Consider the following 18,424-nt stretch of genomic DNA (forward strand, 5'->3'; position numbering starts at 1 on the left):
TCCCTGGGTTCACTTTCTTTTTGTTTTGTTACAGATTTTAGTTTTGTTTTGGTCTTGTAAGCCTCATAACTGAAAAAATGTATTTTATAGTTTAATTTGTTTCTTTCAGGGAGGGTTAGATTGAGCATCATTAAAACTAGCTAAATCATTTTTAATTTTTCCTGTTTACTTCTCTTTGTCTTTTGCCCATCTAAACAAATGTTTGTCATTTTATTATTAGATTGCAATATTCTCTGTTAACATAAATTTGTCTTTTATATTTGATACCATATACTTTAAAAAAATCATTTCTAACATTGTTAGAATTATGTTAATGTAAAATGAGGCGATTGCATGTGTATACTCATGCATGCGGAAGTAGGATTATTTATTTTTTCACTGAAGTATAATTGACATAAACATTAGTTTCAGGTGTACAGTGATTTAATATTTGTACCTATTATGAAATCATCATAGTAAGTCTGTTAAAAGTTTTCATGATACAGATCAAATTTTTTCTTGTGATGAGAACTTTTAATATCTCTCAGCATTTTTTAGGTAAGCAATTTCAGGATTCTGCTATATTTCCTTCCCTAATAATAAAAATTATAATAAAAAATTAAAACAATTATGCTACTTCCCTTCACAAGTTTGCTCTATTGTGATGATATAATACAGGGGTTATCCTTGACTTTGGTGATCACAGTCTTGGTGTAGTGCTTGAAAGGGGTCACACACATGTAGCTATGCTCATATGCATTCAGGTTGTAGTGCTAACTTATGGTCACATTTTTGGCAATAGTGCTTGCACATTGCACATTCTTTTGTGGTTCTGTGGGTTCCAGATAGCAGAACTACTGGACTGCACGTGGTACATTGTGGGCTGTGTAAAAACACAAAAAAGAAAAAAGAAAGGGGCGAGGAGGGGCGCACCTCACCGCACTGGGCACTGGGCTCCCGCCACCCAAGTTTGGTAGTCTCCAGCAGCTTCCCCCCACCCCGGGGAGATTGATGGCGATGATGAGGCAGGCGAAGAAAGGAACGGAGCCAGGCTGGTTGGTCTCAGTTGCAGTTTATTTCATTCCCATCTCCATTCTCCTCTGATTCTCCTCCTGCTTCTTCCTCCCCCATCCTACTTCATTCTCTTTCTCCTCTGGATCTGGATCTTGGTCTAGCTTCTCCAGATCTGGCCCTGGGACTCGCACTAGGACTCGTACTGGGACTGGCCCTGGGACTGGCCCTGGGACTCGCTGGCACTCGCCCCCAACCCACTCTCACAGCCTAGTTAAATCCCCCAGCATGAGGGGTTGGGGCTTACACATAGGTGTGGTCACAATCGATGGGTAAAGTTCTTTCCCTCAGGGGATGCTTCTACTAGGACACCCGCCCAAGAGTGGAATCCCATGGGTGTGTTTCTCCTCTCCTTGTCCAACTAACATATAAGTATTCATATTAATCATTTTGTATGGACATAGGAAGAGATGCATTAAGCTTATAGAATTGCTGTCCTGGGGTCATCTTTGATCTCAGACTACAGTGCTCAGGCCAGATTAGTCTTTCCTATCCCTAGCAGGGTCCTAGTCTCATCATTGCTTTTGGTCATGACATGTCCATGACCAAGCTCTTAACATATAGTTAAGCATTAGGCGCTTTGGCCAGGCCCATCTCGATGCCAGGGTAGCACACAACTCACTGCTTGCCCTGGGTCCGTCCCGTCCGTCAGGACCCTGCTTTTGGGGGTGCTAGAAAGTAAGGGCAGCTGAGGCTTAAGTCAAGAAAGCAGATGCCCGGGAGTGAATAATATTTGAAGCCAATTAAATCCCATGTTACCAAAGCATATTAACAATTGTCTTTCTTTGTCCATACAAAAAGGACATTGTTTTAAAGTAAACTATTCAAAAGACATAAGAGAGGAGAAAGACAATATTAATTTACAATACAAGTTCACTGTCCTAGCAAGATCTGACCTTACAAATTAACAGTCTGATTAGGGCAAGAGCTGAATAACTAGTTGGGGAAGGGAGCATAGAGGTGATTACATATAGACAAAGGAGTGGGAGTGACTCGGGAGCACCTTGATGGGCGTGACTGATATAACTAAGCTCCTAGTGGCAAGGGGAGCAGGACATACCTATGTAGTCTAGAATTGTTTAGAGATTATTACCAGATAAGCCCAAACTCTGTGGCAAGGGAGAAAGGACAAACCAGTGATATCTTACAGTGGGCAGCATTAGCAGTCAAACTCATGGTGTCATTCTTTTTTGAGGGGAGGATACTTGGGCCATACCTGTGGTGCCATAACTGGAGGTGTTTGGGGGTCAATGCTGCGTCAGGGATTGTGCCAGGACCAGCTGCATTTAAGACTATCATCTGAACCATATAGCCTCATTCTTGCAAGGCTTATGCAATTTTTGTCATTGAGATGTACCTTCACACCCCACTTCTCCCTCCTCTGTAGCATAGTACTATTAACTATACATTAGTCCCCATGACTTTTTTGTTTTTTAAATTGTTTTTGGTCCACAGTTGTGCTCAGGAAACTCGGAGCTCAAGAGTGATTCCTGGCAATGCTTGGGGCATCATGTGGTACCATCCGGAATCAAACCAGGGACATCTGCATGTAGGGCAAGTGCCTACTATTTCCCTGGCCACCATGACTGACTTATTTTATAGCTGGACATTTGTACTGGCTATTAACCTTGCTTAGGAACACCAGGACTATGGGTGAACTAGAAGTGGGGTGAGTGGGCCTAGTTGTGTGATTTAGAATGATTCTTAGCACCTCTTAGGAACTTTGAGAAATGGAAAATCTTAAGCTTATCCTAATCTTTTTTTTTATTAGTTTATTTTTAATTAGGGAGTCATCGTGAGGGTACAGTTACAGATCCATACATCTTTGTGCTTATGTTTCCCCCATACAAAGTTCGATAACCCATCCATTCACCAGTGCCCATTCTCCACCACCAGTAAACCCAACATCCCTCCCCCCTATCCTAATCTTTTGAATCAGAAACTGTTTAACAGTCTCTCGTTCATTTGTGTTTTTAATAAAATTTGGAAAGCAGTAGTGGGCACCTGATCTGAAAGATGGTTACATCTCAGAGTGGGCATAAAAACCGATCATTGAAACAGAAGAGGGATGGTGGGCTTATGGGATTCTAAATTGGACACATTAAAACCTTTGAAGTGTTGGATTTGGTACCTGAATGAACTAGAGACAGGGAGGCCTTGGATATGGCTTTATTGCTGGAATGTTTTCTTCCCCGAGAGTTGCAGAAGATCCAGAATTCATTAGGGTTGAAATAGTATTTTCAAATAAAAGCTTAAAGTTTAAGGACAGGTTCAGAGGTGAGGAAATTGGCTAGAGCTAGTTCAGGCAGGACTAGTAGAGTTCAGTTTGAATGTAAGACTCATTGTGAAAAGAGAGAGAGAGTGAGGGGAGAGGGAGGGAAGGAGGGAGGGAGAGAGAGTGGTAGGGGGTGGGGTTGGGGTGAGAGGGAAACTGGAACCACGGGGGGGGTGGTGGTGGTGGAAGGTATATTGGTAAAGGGACAGGTGTTAGAACATTATATGACTCAAATCCAGTCATGAACAACTTTGTAAATGTGTATGTCACTGTGATTCAATTAAAAAAATAAATGGAAAAAAATACTCATTGGGAAAATACTGCAACTGGGACAGTACTTCTGGTTTATGCCAGAGGTCCAGAGACTTTCTGGAAAGGGCCAGATAGTATTTCAGAAATAGTGGGCCATAAAGCCTTTATTGTGGCTACTCAACTCTCCTGTTGGAGTATAAATTCAAGTATGGGTGATTAACCAAGCTGAACATGGCTGTGTTTCAATAAAATTTTATTTGTTAAAATAGATACTTATCCCAGGGCCATAGTTCATCATCTTGTGGCCTAGGAACATACATGAGAATAGGAATAAACTAGCTTTTTGAACTGCTGGATGCTTTTAGAAGCTTATCTCTACTACATAATAGATTCTAGATTTAAGGCAGAGGACTATTCTATATATCTTGTATTGCTGGGGAAATCAGTGTTATAAAGCTCTATTAGATCTCTCCTCCTTGTATAGTGACTGAATGGGGGTTTAAGTTCTAAAGGTAGATCGAATGGCTGTTTTTGTTTGTTTGGGGGCAGCACCCAGTGGTGCTTATGGAACACTTGTATAATGTTTGGGAGGCCATATGTGGAGCCTGGTATCAAACTTGGGTCATCTGTGTACAAGGCAAGTACCCCACATACGAGGCAAGTGTGCTATTTGCTGTATGCTCTGGTCTCTCCAGTGGTTGTTTTAATCCTGTTGTACTACGTCATTTTACCTTGCAAATATGTTAGGTATTATTTTTCAGTTTGGTTTTCAGGAAACCTTTCTTAAATCAACCGTGACAATAAAAATTGGAGAGGCTCTTAGAACCATTTAAAACTGATTCTGAACTCTAGAAAAGGTGTTTTAAAGACATCTTTTGGAGGGTTATTCTCCACCCTCCCCAACCCCCCCCCCCCGCCCCCAGTCAGCAGTTTTTGACTTTGTACTCAAGATGACCATATGTGGTGCTGGGAATTTGAACCAAGGTTGACAGGATTCAAGACAAGACTTTAATCCCTCTACTTTTTTTCTGGCCTGACAGTTGAACAACTTTTAAGGGCTAAACAACCTTTAGATGGATCAAGAAGGGCAGGAGCTCATACCTTGTATCTGCAATGCCTTGATCAGCGCTCAGCCCGGAGTTTGATCCCTTACGCCTTTTGTTCTACCAAGTACTGCTGGTGGACCACTGCTGACCACTGCCAGGGTGACCAAGATAGTACCCAGCTCTGGGCCCTAGCAATATGGCATTGCTGTACTGCAATGCTAGGCTGAAATGACAGACCTGCATAGCCAGGCAGAGTATTGCTGGAAATTGTCCTTATTAGTGTGTGGGAGCTGCCCACTCCAAAAATAATTTAATCAGTGATATTATAGAGTGAATGCTCTCTAAAATTATACTGAACTTAAGAAATAGAAGATATTAGATTTGCAGAAGACCCATTTAGTGCCTTTTCCTTCCTTTTCAGAACTACTATCCTCTGATACCTAGGTTAGTTTTCTTTTATTTGACTTTCATACAAATGGGATCACATTGAGTATATTACTTTTAGCATCTTGGGTTTTTTGGCTAATATTTGACAGCTACTTAAGTTTCACTGCTACGTTGGATTTTTTTTGTTGTTAGAATAGACCATTGTTACTATTACTATTAATGAATATTTGAGGTTTTCTTTTAGGAAGTTTCATTTTAGGATATTAAATTATAATACTACTTTGAACCTAGTTTTTCACTTTTTGGTGTTTGTTAGTATTGTCAAATGGTTTCTCCAAGGTGATTGTTTACATTTCTGCTATACTGAAAGTATTGGAAGAGCTATATTTTTCCTACACCATCATCTACAAGTTTGAGGGCTCTAAAACTTGGGGAGAGGAAAATGGCATTATCTGGGCCTATTGCTCCTAATAAATAAAACAGCCTGAGTCTGTTGTCTGATTTCCTGTTTCAGGAAGCTTTTGCAGACTTGCTAAGCCCTATTTTCAGACAGTCGGTATAAGTAATTGTGTATAGGTAGACATATCTTATTGCTTTATCATACCCCTGGGTTTCATTAAAGTCTGCTGCTGCTATAACCATTAATTCTTTAACAAATGAAAAATGGGCATATGTGAGTATAGTAATATCTAGTCCAAAAGCTATAGACCTTATTTTGAATAGAAGGATTTTTCTTTCCCTTAGTCTAAAAATTACACTTATAGGGGCTGGAGAGAGAGTACAGCAGGTAAGGTTCTTGCCTTGTATAGGGCCAAACTAGGTTCCACCCCACACTCACTATGGTCTCCCAAGCCCCACTGGGATTGTCCTTGAGCACAGAGCCAGGAGTAAGCCTTGAGCACAGCTGTGTGTAGCCTGCCCCCACCCCCACCACTCCAATAAACAAAAATTAACACTCATAAGTAGATGATTTTTTTTAAGGAAAGAACTATTAAAATATTTTGTATTAAAATATTTCTAGCTGCTAAGAGGCCATACTGACTGGCAAGGAAGTAAAGGGAAGATGAATAAGGAAATGTATTTTCATGCCAAACCTTTTCTGAGTTCTATATTTAATCCTCACAATATGAAATGATGAGGTTTGGGGTGTAGATTGGCACAAATCCTCTACAGAACCTACCATACTAGTAAGTAAACTCACCATTTGGCCAGCTTTACTTGGCCCATGGGTTTTCTGTACATTGTGGCATTGGTTATTGAAAGACTTGTTTCCACAAAGGAAGGGCCTACCGTATTTAGTAGAAGTGGTTAATAGCAGGGCCTGATTTCATACAATACTAATAATAGCTTTGCTGGAGATTTTGTTATAACCCATGCAGGAAAAACTTCTACCAGAGGTACCTGGTAGTGCTTTGAAAATTAAACTGATAACAATTTTTAATGATAGAAATGTTGTATCTGTCTCATATATGTGCATATATATATATAATATGCACACAAAACATGCATTAGGGCCTCACAGATAAAGTGAAAACCCAAAAAGAGCTTTATATGCTGCTTTGATAAAGGGTGTTAAGTTTTTTAGACAAAGAAAAAGTAAACATATGGGGATATTAATGGAAAATAAGGGTTATTTTGGTTAGGTTTATTTGTATTGGCTCACCTGGTACCAACTTTACATCTTCAAAAATCTTGGAGATTTCTCATTATCACAATCTTTGTTTCTCTGAAGTTTCTGGCTTTAGTCAGATCAGGAAGACTGATCTCAGAAGACAGAATTCTGTATCTGTTTATTCTGAATTGCCTTAAACTCAGTATTATGTCCAGGTGACATTGTAGGTTACATATTCTGATTACCTGTGCCAAAGTACACAAAATACACTATTTTTCAAAGGTAGTTAAATCCAATACATATTTTCAAAATGGTTGGATTTTGGTAGGTGACAGTGACAGCTCTCCTGTATTGAGTTCTCCTCACCTACCTGAAAAGAGTTTTTCTTCAAACGGGATTACTGATTGAGAGTACAATATGTGTTTGTTTTTAAATGCCAGTAGCAGCCATATAGATCTAGGACGTAAAGTTTATTCACTGGCCTTTTTCTCTCCCTTCCCGTCCCCACCCCGCCCCCCCCGACAATTTTTCTTTATCTTCTCTCTCACATCCATTGTGGGTATTTGGAACAATCTTCAGCCCTACTTCTCTTGTCCTTAGCACCTGTGTTGGACGCTCTTCTTGAGTAGATCTGGATACTATGCCTGGGAGCCAGAGTTTATTCAGGAAGTAAGACTGTTTGGGTTCTGCTGTTCTGTGAACAATCTTTTAATGACCTTGATTTTTATGTTTTAATCCTGCTTTTTGATTCTGAGTTTGGCCTTTTCTGTTTGGGGATTGGGACAGCTCTTGCCTCCTTACAGTTCTACGCTTATTTTTGCTTGGGCTGTTCTAGTAATTCATTCTCTTTCTTTTCCTTTGCTTTCTCTGCTTGTTAATGGGGCTGTTATTTTCAAATTGTTAAATTTAAAATTTTATTTTTTAAGTTATGAACATTTTGGACATAAAACTGATGTTGTGTATACTTCTAATTTAAAACAAATGCAATTGAAACTTCTTAACCTCTCTTCTGGTTGTATTGCACTTCCTCTCATGCATCCATTAATATGGTGTGTATCTAAACAATAAGCATTGTCTTGAATGTAAGCTTTGAAATACTGCATGAATTCTGCATTCCCCATACCCCTTCCCAATTCATCATGGATCTTTTGTTTTAGTATAATTTCTTTTCTACTGTACCAGTGAAATTTGGATAGGAGGCTATCAGCCTGTGTATTTCTTACTATGACTTTTTTAAAGGGAAATTTAATCTCTAGTCTTTTGGCTGAATTGCCACTACAAACAAGTAGGGGAAGGAACTTGAAGTAAGTTATTACCTTTTCTTGTTTCAACTGGTGGTGATACAGTGTCTATGACACCTATTACATTACACAAGTTAAGCAATTGAGTCTTGTTTCTGACCTCTATTTGGTGTTATAAATCCCTTTGTAGACATAGAAACACCGTTCATTCATGTTTGAGATTTCACTGAGGCTTAAATAAAGATTTGGGCTTTTCTTGCTGGAAGGAATTTTTAGAGGCTAATACAAACTACTAAAGAAATATTCATATCCAGAGAAGGTGAATGACTTTCTAAGGTGAGCCAGTGGGAAAAATACAAGTATTAGAAATTATTGCAGTTCCCTCCATCTTAAGTGAAGGTTAGAGACTCTTTGCTAACATTTAACTTTGATTTTTCCTGTCTTTTAAAATACTTATTTAGGTATTTAGAGGTCTTTAGTATGTAAGAGTAAGCATAAATCTTCTGATACTTATTTGCTGTTGTTGTTTTTTTTTTTTCCTTTTTTTTTTTTTAGGATCAAAATGGTTTCAATCCCAGAATACTATGAAGGCAAGAATGTACTCATAACCGGAGCTACTGGTTTCCTAGGGAAGGTACTTCTGGAAAAGCTGCTAAGATCTTGTCCAAAAGTGAATTCAGTGTTTGTTTTGGTGAGGCAGAAATCTGGACAGACACCCCAGGAACGAGTGGAGGAACTCATTAGTTGCAAGGTAAGTGTGGAAATGAGCTTTAGAAGGAAAGAAAAAAGTGCTTGTGTTGTAATCATCAGTAGCATAATGTATTTCTTCAGTATTTTGAAAAAATAGGTAAAAATACTTCAGATTGGCAATAAATTGAAAATACTTCTTATCAATTGGAGATAAAAGCTTTCCTTTTTGATGAGAAAAACTGACAAATTTTAAGTAATTCAGTGGTAGTAGTTAACAATTTTAGAATATTTTATGTAGGACATTAATAACTGCCTGATATTTTAAATAATCTTAGTGATTCTAATTAAATTATAATAAGAGATTTTATGCTTGAATCACATTTTAAAAGTTGTCAACAAAATGAGCCTGAAGTGATTGCACAGCAGGTAAGGCATTTAAAAAAGTGCCTTGCACATGGCTGACCTGGGTTCTATCCCAACATGTCGTAAGCCCCTCCCCCCCAGCACTGCTAGGAATGGTTCCTGAGTGCAAAACCAGGAATAATCCATGAGTATTTTTGAATATGGTGCCCCACTAAAAACAAAACCAGATAAAATTTGTAGTCACTGATTATTTCTTACAGCAGTATTAAGATGTAACAAAGTCATGTATTCCTATATGAATAAATAACAGGATGACAAAGAAATGATAAGTACTATGAAATATGACAGATTTTGAACCTTTAGAAAAATATTACTAGGGAAAAAATGGACCTGGACTTAAATTATTTCACAGAAGTTTTTGTTTTTGTTTTTCAGTCTTCTATTTCCTTTTTTAGAAAAAACATAACAAAAAAATTGAGATTCTGTAATTCACACTACTGTTAATGATGGTACGGAACCCAACACCAAACCCATCACTAAATCAGCTTTCAGATTTTCTCAAAATGAGTAGATTTATCTTACCTTCATTAATACTGTTTTATATGGTGTTAAATGTATATTTTTAGTTATTAAGAAGGTGTCACGTAATTTATAGCCCTCTAGAATATCTCTGACATTTAAAAAATAGATACAAGGGTATAGATGTGGCTTAGCAGTTAAGTACATGCATTGCATGTCTGAAAATCTTGGTCCTATCCTCAAAATAGGTAAATACTGTAAAGTAAATGTTTTTTTAAAAAAGCCTTTACTCCAGAATTGGAATGGTGTATGAATGAAACCATCATTAGCAATATTATAAATCACAGTACCCCAATTAAGATTAAAAAACCTGGAAACCACTGAGTCATTCTGAACTTTCAAAGAATTGCTGAAAAGTGCCGTAAGATATGATGATCAGTTATAGGTTAGCAATTCCTTAGAGTTAATAAATAATAGGTATGGTTTGTATTGGTCTGTTTCGATCTTCAGTGGAAATCCATAATAGTGATTAATGTTTATTGAGTACTAGAAAAGGGAAAAGGTTGAATTTGAGATTTAACTTTGAAGTAGCATTATCAGTGTTGTTGGTTGGAAATGTCTGTTTTACAATCTCAGGTCCTTCCTATAAATGTTCAATGTAGTCCCGTAATACTGAATTAATATTTTTTTATTTTTTAGAACAATGTGTTTTGTCTGTTTAATTACCCTTTTGTATTATATTTAACCAGCTTGAGGCAATCGCCATTTTTGTTTTCTTAATATCTTGAAAGTGCCTGGTTCATATAAAGTACTTAGTGAGTATTTTAGTAGTTAAACTATGCATTAGCATTGAAGCTGCTAGCTAACAGTTGTGGAGGGGAAAACTGTTTGAGGCTAAAAGTCATCTAAGATGGTTTAAGTGGGCACTATATAGGTTGTAAAGGTTTTTCCCATAGATTAAAAATTGCAAGTAGCACTGCCTTCCCGTTGTTCATCGATTTACTCTAGTGGGCACCAGTAGCATATCCATTGTGAGACTTGTTACTATTTTTGGCATATTGAATACACCACAGGTAATTTGCCAGGCTCTGCCGTGTGGGCAGAATGCTCTTGGTAGCTTGCTGGGCTCTATGAGATGGAGAGAGGAATCGAACCCTGGTTGACCACATGTAAGGCAAAGGCCCTACCCAAACTTTAATCAATGTAAAGTCAAAGGCTAATAGAGAAGTAATCTGGAGTAGAATCTAAGTTCCTTTATAAAAATTGAGATTAAAACTTAAAGTTGAGTTACAAAAACTTAAATTTGACTTAGAGTTCATTATAATCATCCTGGGAACTGATTCTTTTTATTTATTTTTTTAATAAAAATTTTATTTTATTAAATCACCGTGTGGAAGATTACAATGCTTTCAGGCTTAGGTCTCAGTTATACAATGCTGAAACAACCATCCCTTCACCAGTGCCCATATACCACCACCACCAAAAAAAAAAAACCCACACAGTACACCTCCCATCCTGCCCCCCACCCCCTACCTTGTAACTGATAAGTTTCATTTTACTTTTTGTTTACTTTGGTTACATTCAATATTTCAACACAAACCTCACTATTGTTGTTAGGAGTACCCCACTAGATTCAGACCTACTGTGAAGACAAATGAGGTCATGCGGCCGCTACCGCGTGAATTGAATTTCTGTACTTTAACACTAAGTCCAGGGAGATTTCTTCCAGGTATTGGATCATTGCAGGCTTGAAAACCCAATCTGTGATCGTCTTAATATGGCGGACACCGTGCCCTTCATCCCCGGAGAGAAAGAGGCGAGAGAGAGAGAGAGAGAGAGAAATACCTTTCCCCTCCTGGGCGGGCACGGGGCCGAGGCTTAGTTCTCAGGCTGGAGACATTCTGCGAGGAGTTGCTGGGAACTGATTCTTTAGTTAAATTTATTCTTGCAAGTATGCCAAGCAATATTGAATCATCTGATTAAAATAACATCACTGGGGGCAGGAGAGAGATAGCACAGCAGGTAGGGCATTTGCCTTGCACATGGCCGACCCGGGTTCGATTCCCAGCATCCCATATGGGCTCCCGAGCACCGCCAGGAGTAGTTCCTGAGTGCAAAGCCAGGAGTAACCCCTGACCATTGCCGGGTGTGACCCAAAAAGCAAAAAATAAAATAACATCACTGTATCACTGTCATCCCCTTGCTCATCGATTTGCTCAAGCAGGCACCAGTAACATCTCCATTGTGAGATTTGTTACTGTTTTGGGGATATCAAATATGCCACGGGTAGCTTGCCACTCTGCCGTGCATAAAATAACAGGCATAGCGTATTTCTCAATTTTGTGCTGTTTCCAGTCTGCATCTTTTGGGGGTGGGATTGAGGCCATATCCAGCTGTGCTCAGGGTTTTCTCCTGACTCTGCCTTCAGAGATTACTCATGGTGGGACTTGCAGGACATTTGAGTAACTGGGGATCAAACTTGGGTCGGCTACATGCAAAGCAGGAGCCTATCTCACTGTATTATCTTTCTGGTACCCTTTTTTTTTTTTTGCTTTTTTTCCCTTTTTGGTGGGGAATGACTGTACTCAGGACTGTACTTCTGGTTCTAAGTTTAAGGGTTACTCCTCGTCGGGATGAGGGGGCCATATGCACTCTTGGGGATTGTGCCAGGGTTGACTGAGTGCAGGGCAAGGGCTTTACCCTGTACTGTCTACCCTACACCCCCCCTTCCAGTCTGCATTTTTATCAGCTTTTTTTAATCTTTAATATATTCAGTTTTAAAAAATTTAAGATTCTGTTGGAATATGAATCATGGTAATTTACTCAAGTAATGCCATAAATTAAGGTCTTAAATTTTGTTTGTTTGTTTTTGCTTTTTGGGTCACACTCGGTGATGCACAGGGCTTATTCCTGGCTCTACACTCAGGAATTACCCCTGGCGGTGCTCAGGGGACCATATGGGATGCTGGGAATTGAACCTGGGTTGACTGCGTGCAAGGCAAACGCCCCCTACCCTCTGTGCTGTCGCTTCAGCCCCTTAAGGTCTTAAATTTAGAAATATGAATAATTTTCAACATTGTTCTGATCTGTACTGCTTAGGTTTATCTGAGGAATAATATGGTGTGATTAACAGATATGGACAGTTCTGTTTAACTTGACAGAGTACTAGCTCTCTGTCCTTAGCAAGTTATTTAATTTTCTTGTATTTCAGAATCATAATGTGTAAAATGGGGATTAATAAGGTGGGTCTCCTATGTTGTATTCTATTCAGAATAATAGCAATTAAGAATAACAAGGGGCAGAAAAGATAGTACAGGGGTTAAAACACTTGCCTTGGGTCCTGCTGACCCCAGTGCAAATCCCAGGCTCCTCATATGCCCTCTGAACAGTGCCAGGGTCCCTTCTGAGCACAGAGTTAGAAATAGCAAAATAGCCCCATGAATATAATCATGTGTGCCCCTAACTCTGCCCACCACTCACACCCCCATTAATTAAAGTTGCTTTTAAAAAAAAACCCACAACAGGGGACTGGAGTGATAGTACAACGGGTAGGGTGTTTGCCTTGCACGCGGCCGACCTGGGTTCAATTCCCAGCATTCCATATGGTCCCCTGAGCACCACCAGGAGTAATTCCTAAGTGCATGAACCAGGAGTAACCCCTGAGCATTAACCCAGGTGTGACCCAAAAAGAAAAAAAAAAAACAAAAAAACCAACCCACAACAACCTTAGATTGGCATACTTGAAGTTTTAAAAGTAGTGATCTTTATTGGGGGAAAGGGTTGGAGGGGGAGTGATAGTGGATTTTCAAAAGTTGAAAACTGCCCTAAAATATTTTTTTCCTTTGATAGCTCTTTGACAGATTGAGAGATGAAAATCCAGATTTTAGGGAGAAAATTATAGCAATCAACAGTGAACTCACCCAACCTAAACTGGCTCTTAGTGAAGAAGATAAAGAGATTATCATAGATTCTACCAATCTTATATTCCACTGTGCAGCTACAGTAAGGTTTAATGAAAATTTAAGGTAAGTAAAGGTACTTCTATGGTATTTGAACTTCAGAACATAGTTAAAAGATTTAATTTTAATTTTACTTATTTAAGTTGCTAAAGTGATCTGAAACTGCCTTGTGTTGTTTCTAGTTTTATTTTCTTATAGAGTGTTAAGAGAATACCCTGTATGGTATTTGTTTCTGCTAGTTAAACAGCATTGAGTAGCTAGTATTTTTATTGAAGGAAGTTATCATGAATTTTTAATTTTGTTTTGTTTGGGGAGTCCACATCTAGCAATGATCAGGGCTATTCCTGGCTCTGCATTCAGGGATAATGCCTGGTAATGCTCAGAGGATCATATGGGGTGCCAGGGATTGTACCCACTGTACTATATCCCAGTTGCTAGTTATCCTGAACTTTAGTATGGGATGGGTAAGAGGCAAGACATGGGAACTATAAACCAAAGGAAAAAAAGTTTACATTTGGTTGGAATATGCCTTAAAAACTAATGGTTCTCCTTACACCCTCCCTATTCTCCATAAACTTCTCCAATCAGAAGTTTATGCCCTAGCAATTTTATTTTTCTATTTGATTTCTCTTTCCCTCTCGGAGAGCTGGGCAAGTTACCAAGAGTATCCCGCCTGCATTGCAGTCTGGCAAACTACCCGTGGCGGATTTGATATGCCAAAAACAGTAACAACAAGTCTCACAGTGGAGACGTTACTGGTGCCCGCTCGAGCAAATGGATGAGCAGCGGGACGACAGTGCTACAGTGCTATTTGATGCATACCCACCAGAAAAGAAAAAGAAATTCAGCTAAAATTTGCTGAGTAAGGCAAAATAGCATAAATTTAGATTGTACCTTACCTTTATTTTAATACTTGCTCAGTTTGGAAGCTGGTCAGAGGGATAGTACAGGGATTCAGGCACATGCCTATATAAGGCCTGTCCCATTTCAGTTCTTGGCACTGTGTGGCCCCCCGAGGCAAGCACTGCTGGATGCAGCCCAGCAGTCCAACCAAGAGAAAGTGGATAATCCCTAGCACCACACAGCCTGAGCAGCACCATGTTCTCAGTCTCTTACATTGAGCTGTGGGCCCAATTGACCACAAATCACTGGGAGGTGGTGGCCCAGTGCTGGTTTCACTATTAATTTTTTAAAAATGTTTGAAATTGAGAACTTACATGCAGTTTGCTGCAATGTAGATGGATCTGGAGAGTAATTATGTTGAATGAAAACAATTCAGAGGGAGAGTAGCACTCAGAATGATCTGTCTCGTGGATTGTAAAGAAATCTCATAGGGGAATATCAAATGCTCACTAGCAATTGAAAGGAAGAGCAGAAGAACTGGTCTTCAGTGGAAGCTTTACACTGGGACAGGGGTGGGGATGGTTAGTTAGGGAAGGGAACACTGAGACAATTGGGAAGTGTAAAAGTGCCTGCCACAGAGACAGGCTGGTGGGGGCAGGAGGGAAACTGGGGACATTGGTGGAGAGTACTGGACACTGGCGAGGGAATTGGTGTTGCAACAGTATACGCCTGAAACTTAATCATAAATACCTTTGTAACTTTGTAATTCACAGTTGCTCATTAAAAAAAGAAAATAAAATTAAGTATTTATTGTAAAGGGCTTTGAGGTTATTTTCCATTTAGTGTGGAAGTATAAACTTTAATTGATATAAATGTGATAGTTCAGCATCACGCAATTACAATATGCTTTGCCTATTTTCTCAGTGAAGGCATTGTACCAGTCCATTATGTTTCTGATACAGTGCTTTGTAGTTTTCAAGGTACTTACTATTTTTTTTTTTAATAGAATTACCATGCACTGTAGCATTGTCTTTCCGTTGCTCATCCATTTGCTTGAGTGGGCACCAGTAACGTCTCCATTGTGAGACTTGTTACTGTTTTTGGCATATCCAGTGCACCACGAGTAGCTTGCCGGTCTCTGCTGTGCGAGTGGGATACTCTCAGTAGCTTGCCAGGCTCTCCAAGAGGGACGGAGGAATCAAACCCGGGTCGGCTGCTTGCAAGGCAAATGCCCAACCCGCTGTGCTATCGCTCCAGTTGATTGACTTTCAGGAACATAAGTACCAATACCAGCCTTTTCACCAGTGTCTCATTATTTTTTGTTTCTGTTATCCACATTAATATTACCGGCAAATTAATTTCATATTTGAAATGAGGTAGTTTTTAATCATTTATTATTTGGTAATGATTTAGTTCTGTGTAGTCATTATATGTTCATATATTGAAATCTTATTAGAATGTGTACTTTCATTTTTATAAAATTATGCACGTGTGTATTTGTGTGTTTAAGGTTGAATATTTGCCGATTATATCTTTGGACAGTGTTATTACTGATAGGTTTTTAATATCCAGTGATTAGCCTAACAGATCCTTCTCTCCTCTGGAAATAGTGTTTTTCCCATAATTCTAGATTCATTAATTATTTTCATAACCAAAAGGAAAGAGTAGCCCAAAAAATCCCCAAAAAACCAAAAATGGTTTTCAAGGAAAAAAATGATAGTGGATAATTGTGATATAATCTTTGGATTAAGGGGGACATTGATTTAGACATTGTAAATTAGAATAAAACTCTTCAAGGTAACTGTTTGAGGAGAACCAGAGTATCATAATGTGACTACAACTTTCTCCCTCTTTCTGTTTCCTTCAGGAGTAGGTAGTTTCCATTAATAAAAGAAAAATTATTATTATTATTATTATTATTTTACTAGGTAAGTCATAGTAGAAGGAATAGACAGGTTGAAATTTAATTATCATTTTCTGTCATGTCAAGGTGTGTATAGGACTTGCCTCATCTGAGGCAGGGCGTGTTTTCTGTGTTTTCTAGCTCAAGTTATTTCTTTTTTTTTTCAGTGACCCAGAAACAGTCTCCATCCTCAGAAACCTGTAACATAATATCTTTGTGTACTTCTTACTCAACACTCCTCTTCCTATCCCCATTGTTTTGCAAATGCAAAAGAAAATAGCACATTGCCTTACAAATACAGTTGCCTGTCAAGAAGACAGTGTCCCCTCTGTGAAATGTCTTATTTATTAGGTTTCCATTTGAATTTAAAATTCTCCCTTATTTGAAATAAAGAAGTAATAGATACACTCATGATTTTAATACCTACATCTGTTGATTTCATTCAGTTATTTTTCTTCTAGTATGTTTTGGTAAGCTTTCTGATACTACTTACAAGAGAAAATAAAACAAAGACATTTTTGCTTTAATGAACTCTTTTCAGCTGGTGATGGCCCAGAAGTTGTCCAGTCCTCAGGAAACGGTAACAAAATAGTCTTCCAAAACAGTACCCTCTCCATCCCCATTGTTTTACAGCATGATAGACATCAAAGCACTGCTTTACAGTTAAATGGAACAGATACTCCCTGAGACATTCTGACCTTTCTGTATTGAAAATATAAGAATTTTGGAAAGGTTAAATCTTTAAACTTTAACACAAAACTTTTTTTCCTTGCAACCTATTTTTAAACTAATACTGGTTTTCATAAAATATAAACAGAATTTAAAATTTTACTTACAGGAAACAACTTTTTAACTTTTTTTAGTTATAACTGTGATTATGATGTTTTTTAATAATGTTGTATAGCTTAATTTATAGATGTCCAATTAGTTTTAGCAAAATTAGGGAATTTTTACATTTCCTTTTTTTTTTTCTTCTTTTTGGGTCACACCCGGCAATGCACAGGGATTACTCCTGGCTCTGCGCTTAGGAATTACTCCTGGCAGTCCTCAGGGGACCATATGGGATGCTGGGAATCGAACCTGGGTCAGCCTCGGGCAAGGCAAATGCCCTACCCACTGTACTATTGCTCCAGTCCCTACATTTCCTTTTTAAAATATGTTTAAGAAATTAGGTTAGAACAATTTTTTTCCTCTGAGTTAGCATACCATAAAGTATAGTGTAATTACTAGCACTAGTGATACTGAATATTTCAGTTGTTTTTCTCTCAAATAAACTATAAAGAAAGAATTACAAAAGCTATTTACTTTCTCATTGGCTTCAGTAATATTTATTGAATTTTCAGGACTGAGATAGGCATAATGCTAAATGTACTTTTGTTTTATGATGTTATTTACTTGGAACAAATTTAAATTCTTTTGGGTATTCTGATTTCCAAATTTTTATATTTGAAGGGCAGAGTTCCCTCATATCACCAAAGCAGAACTGCAGTTGCATGTTCTCTAATACAATGTGTTTGGGGTTTTGGTGGGGGAGAGGGGTCGGGGTACCACACCTGGCAGTACTCAGTCCTTATTCCTGTCTTTGCATTAAGAGGATCATATGTGATACCAAGTATGGACCCTGATAGGCTGTATGCAAGAAAATACCTTACCTGCTGTACTGTCTCTCCAGGCCCTGGAACTATCTAATTCTTACACTGTCTACCTGGAGTTAGTATCAAGTTCCACAGGTTAGGAATTCAAGATGCAGCCCTCCCCACTTACAAATCAAATGTCCATCAGTATAGTTTGTAACTTGTTTATCTGACCAAGTAGAGGTATATCAGTTATTCTCATGATTTATAGTGCTCATAATCAACCATGTTCTCGTGACTCATAATCAGCTCTCTCTTTGGAGTTGATTAGTTTACTAGAGTAATTCACAGAACTCAAAAATGTAAACTTTAATAAAAATAATAACTACAGCCTTTGTCATGAAAGGTTCTAAGTCAAGAATACCCAGGTAGAAAAGATGTTTAGGACATGGTTTGGGGAAAGGAAAAGGAGTTTCTGTGTCCTTAGTGAGTGCTATTTTCCCTACAGTTCCATTCATTCATCAACTTGAAAGTATTCTCAGTGCCCTCCTCCTTTTGAGTTTGCGTTGAGTCTTCATTTCATTAACTTGATTAACATCATTGGTCACTGGTGATAGATTCACTTTCCAGACCCTTTTACTCTTGTTTGAAAGTTGAACTAGCATTAGTGATACTGAATATTTCAGTTGTTTTTCTTTCAAATAAACTAT

General features: G+C 38.4%; 1 protein-coding gene across 3 annotated transcripts in view; it reads left to right on the forward strand.

Moving 5' to 3' along the window:
• Positions 1-18,424, forward strand: part of FAR1 (fatty acyl-CoA reductase 1) — a 61,884-nt gene that overhangs the window by 16,494 nt on the left and 26,966 nt on the right. For all 3 annotated transcript variants that reach the window (XM_004613583.3, XM_055141506.1, XM_055141508.1), the window contains exons 2-3: positions 8,419-8,614; positions 13,285-13,460. In XM_004613583.3, the coding sequence (XP_004613640.1) occupies positions 8,426-8,614; positions 13,285-13,460 (365 nt within the window). In that variant the 5' untranslated portion in view covers positions 8,419-8,425. The remainder of the gene's footprint in view (positions 1-8,418; positions 8,615-13,284; positions 13,461-18,424) is intronic.

This window comes from Sorex araneus, chromosome 6 (assembly GCF_027595985.1).
Source record: "Sorex araneus isolate mSorAra2 chromosome 6, mSorAra2.pri, whole genome shotgun sequence".
In the NCBI taxonomy this organism is placed as follows: Eukaryota; Metazoa; Chordata; class Mammalia; order Eulipotyphla; family Soricidae; genus Sorex; species Sorex araneus.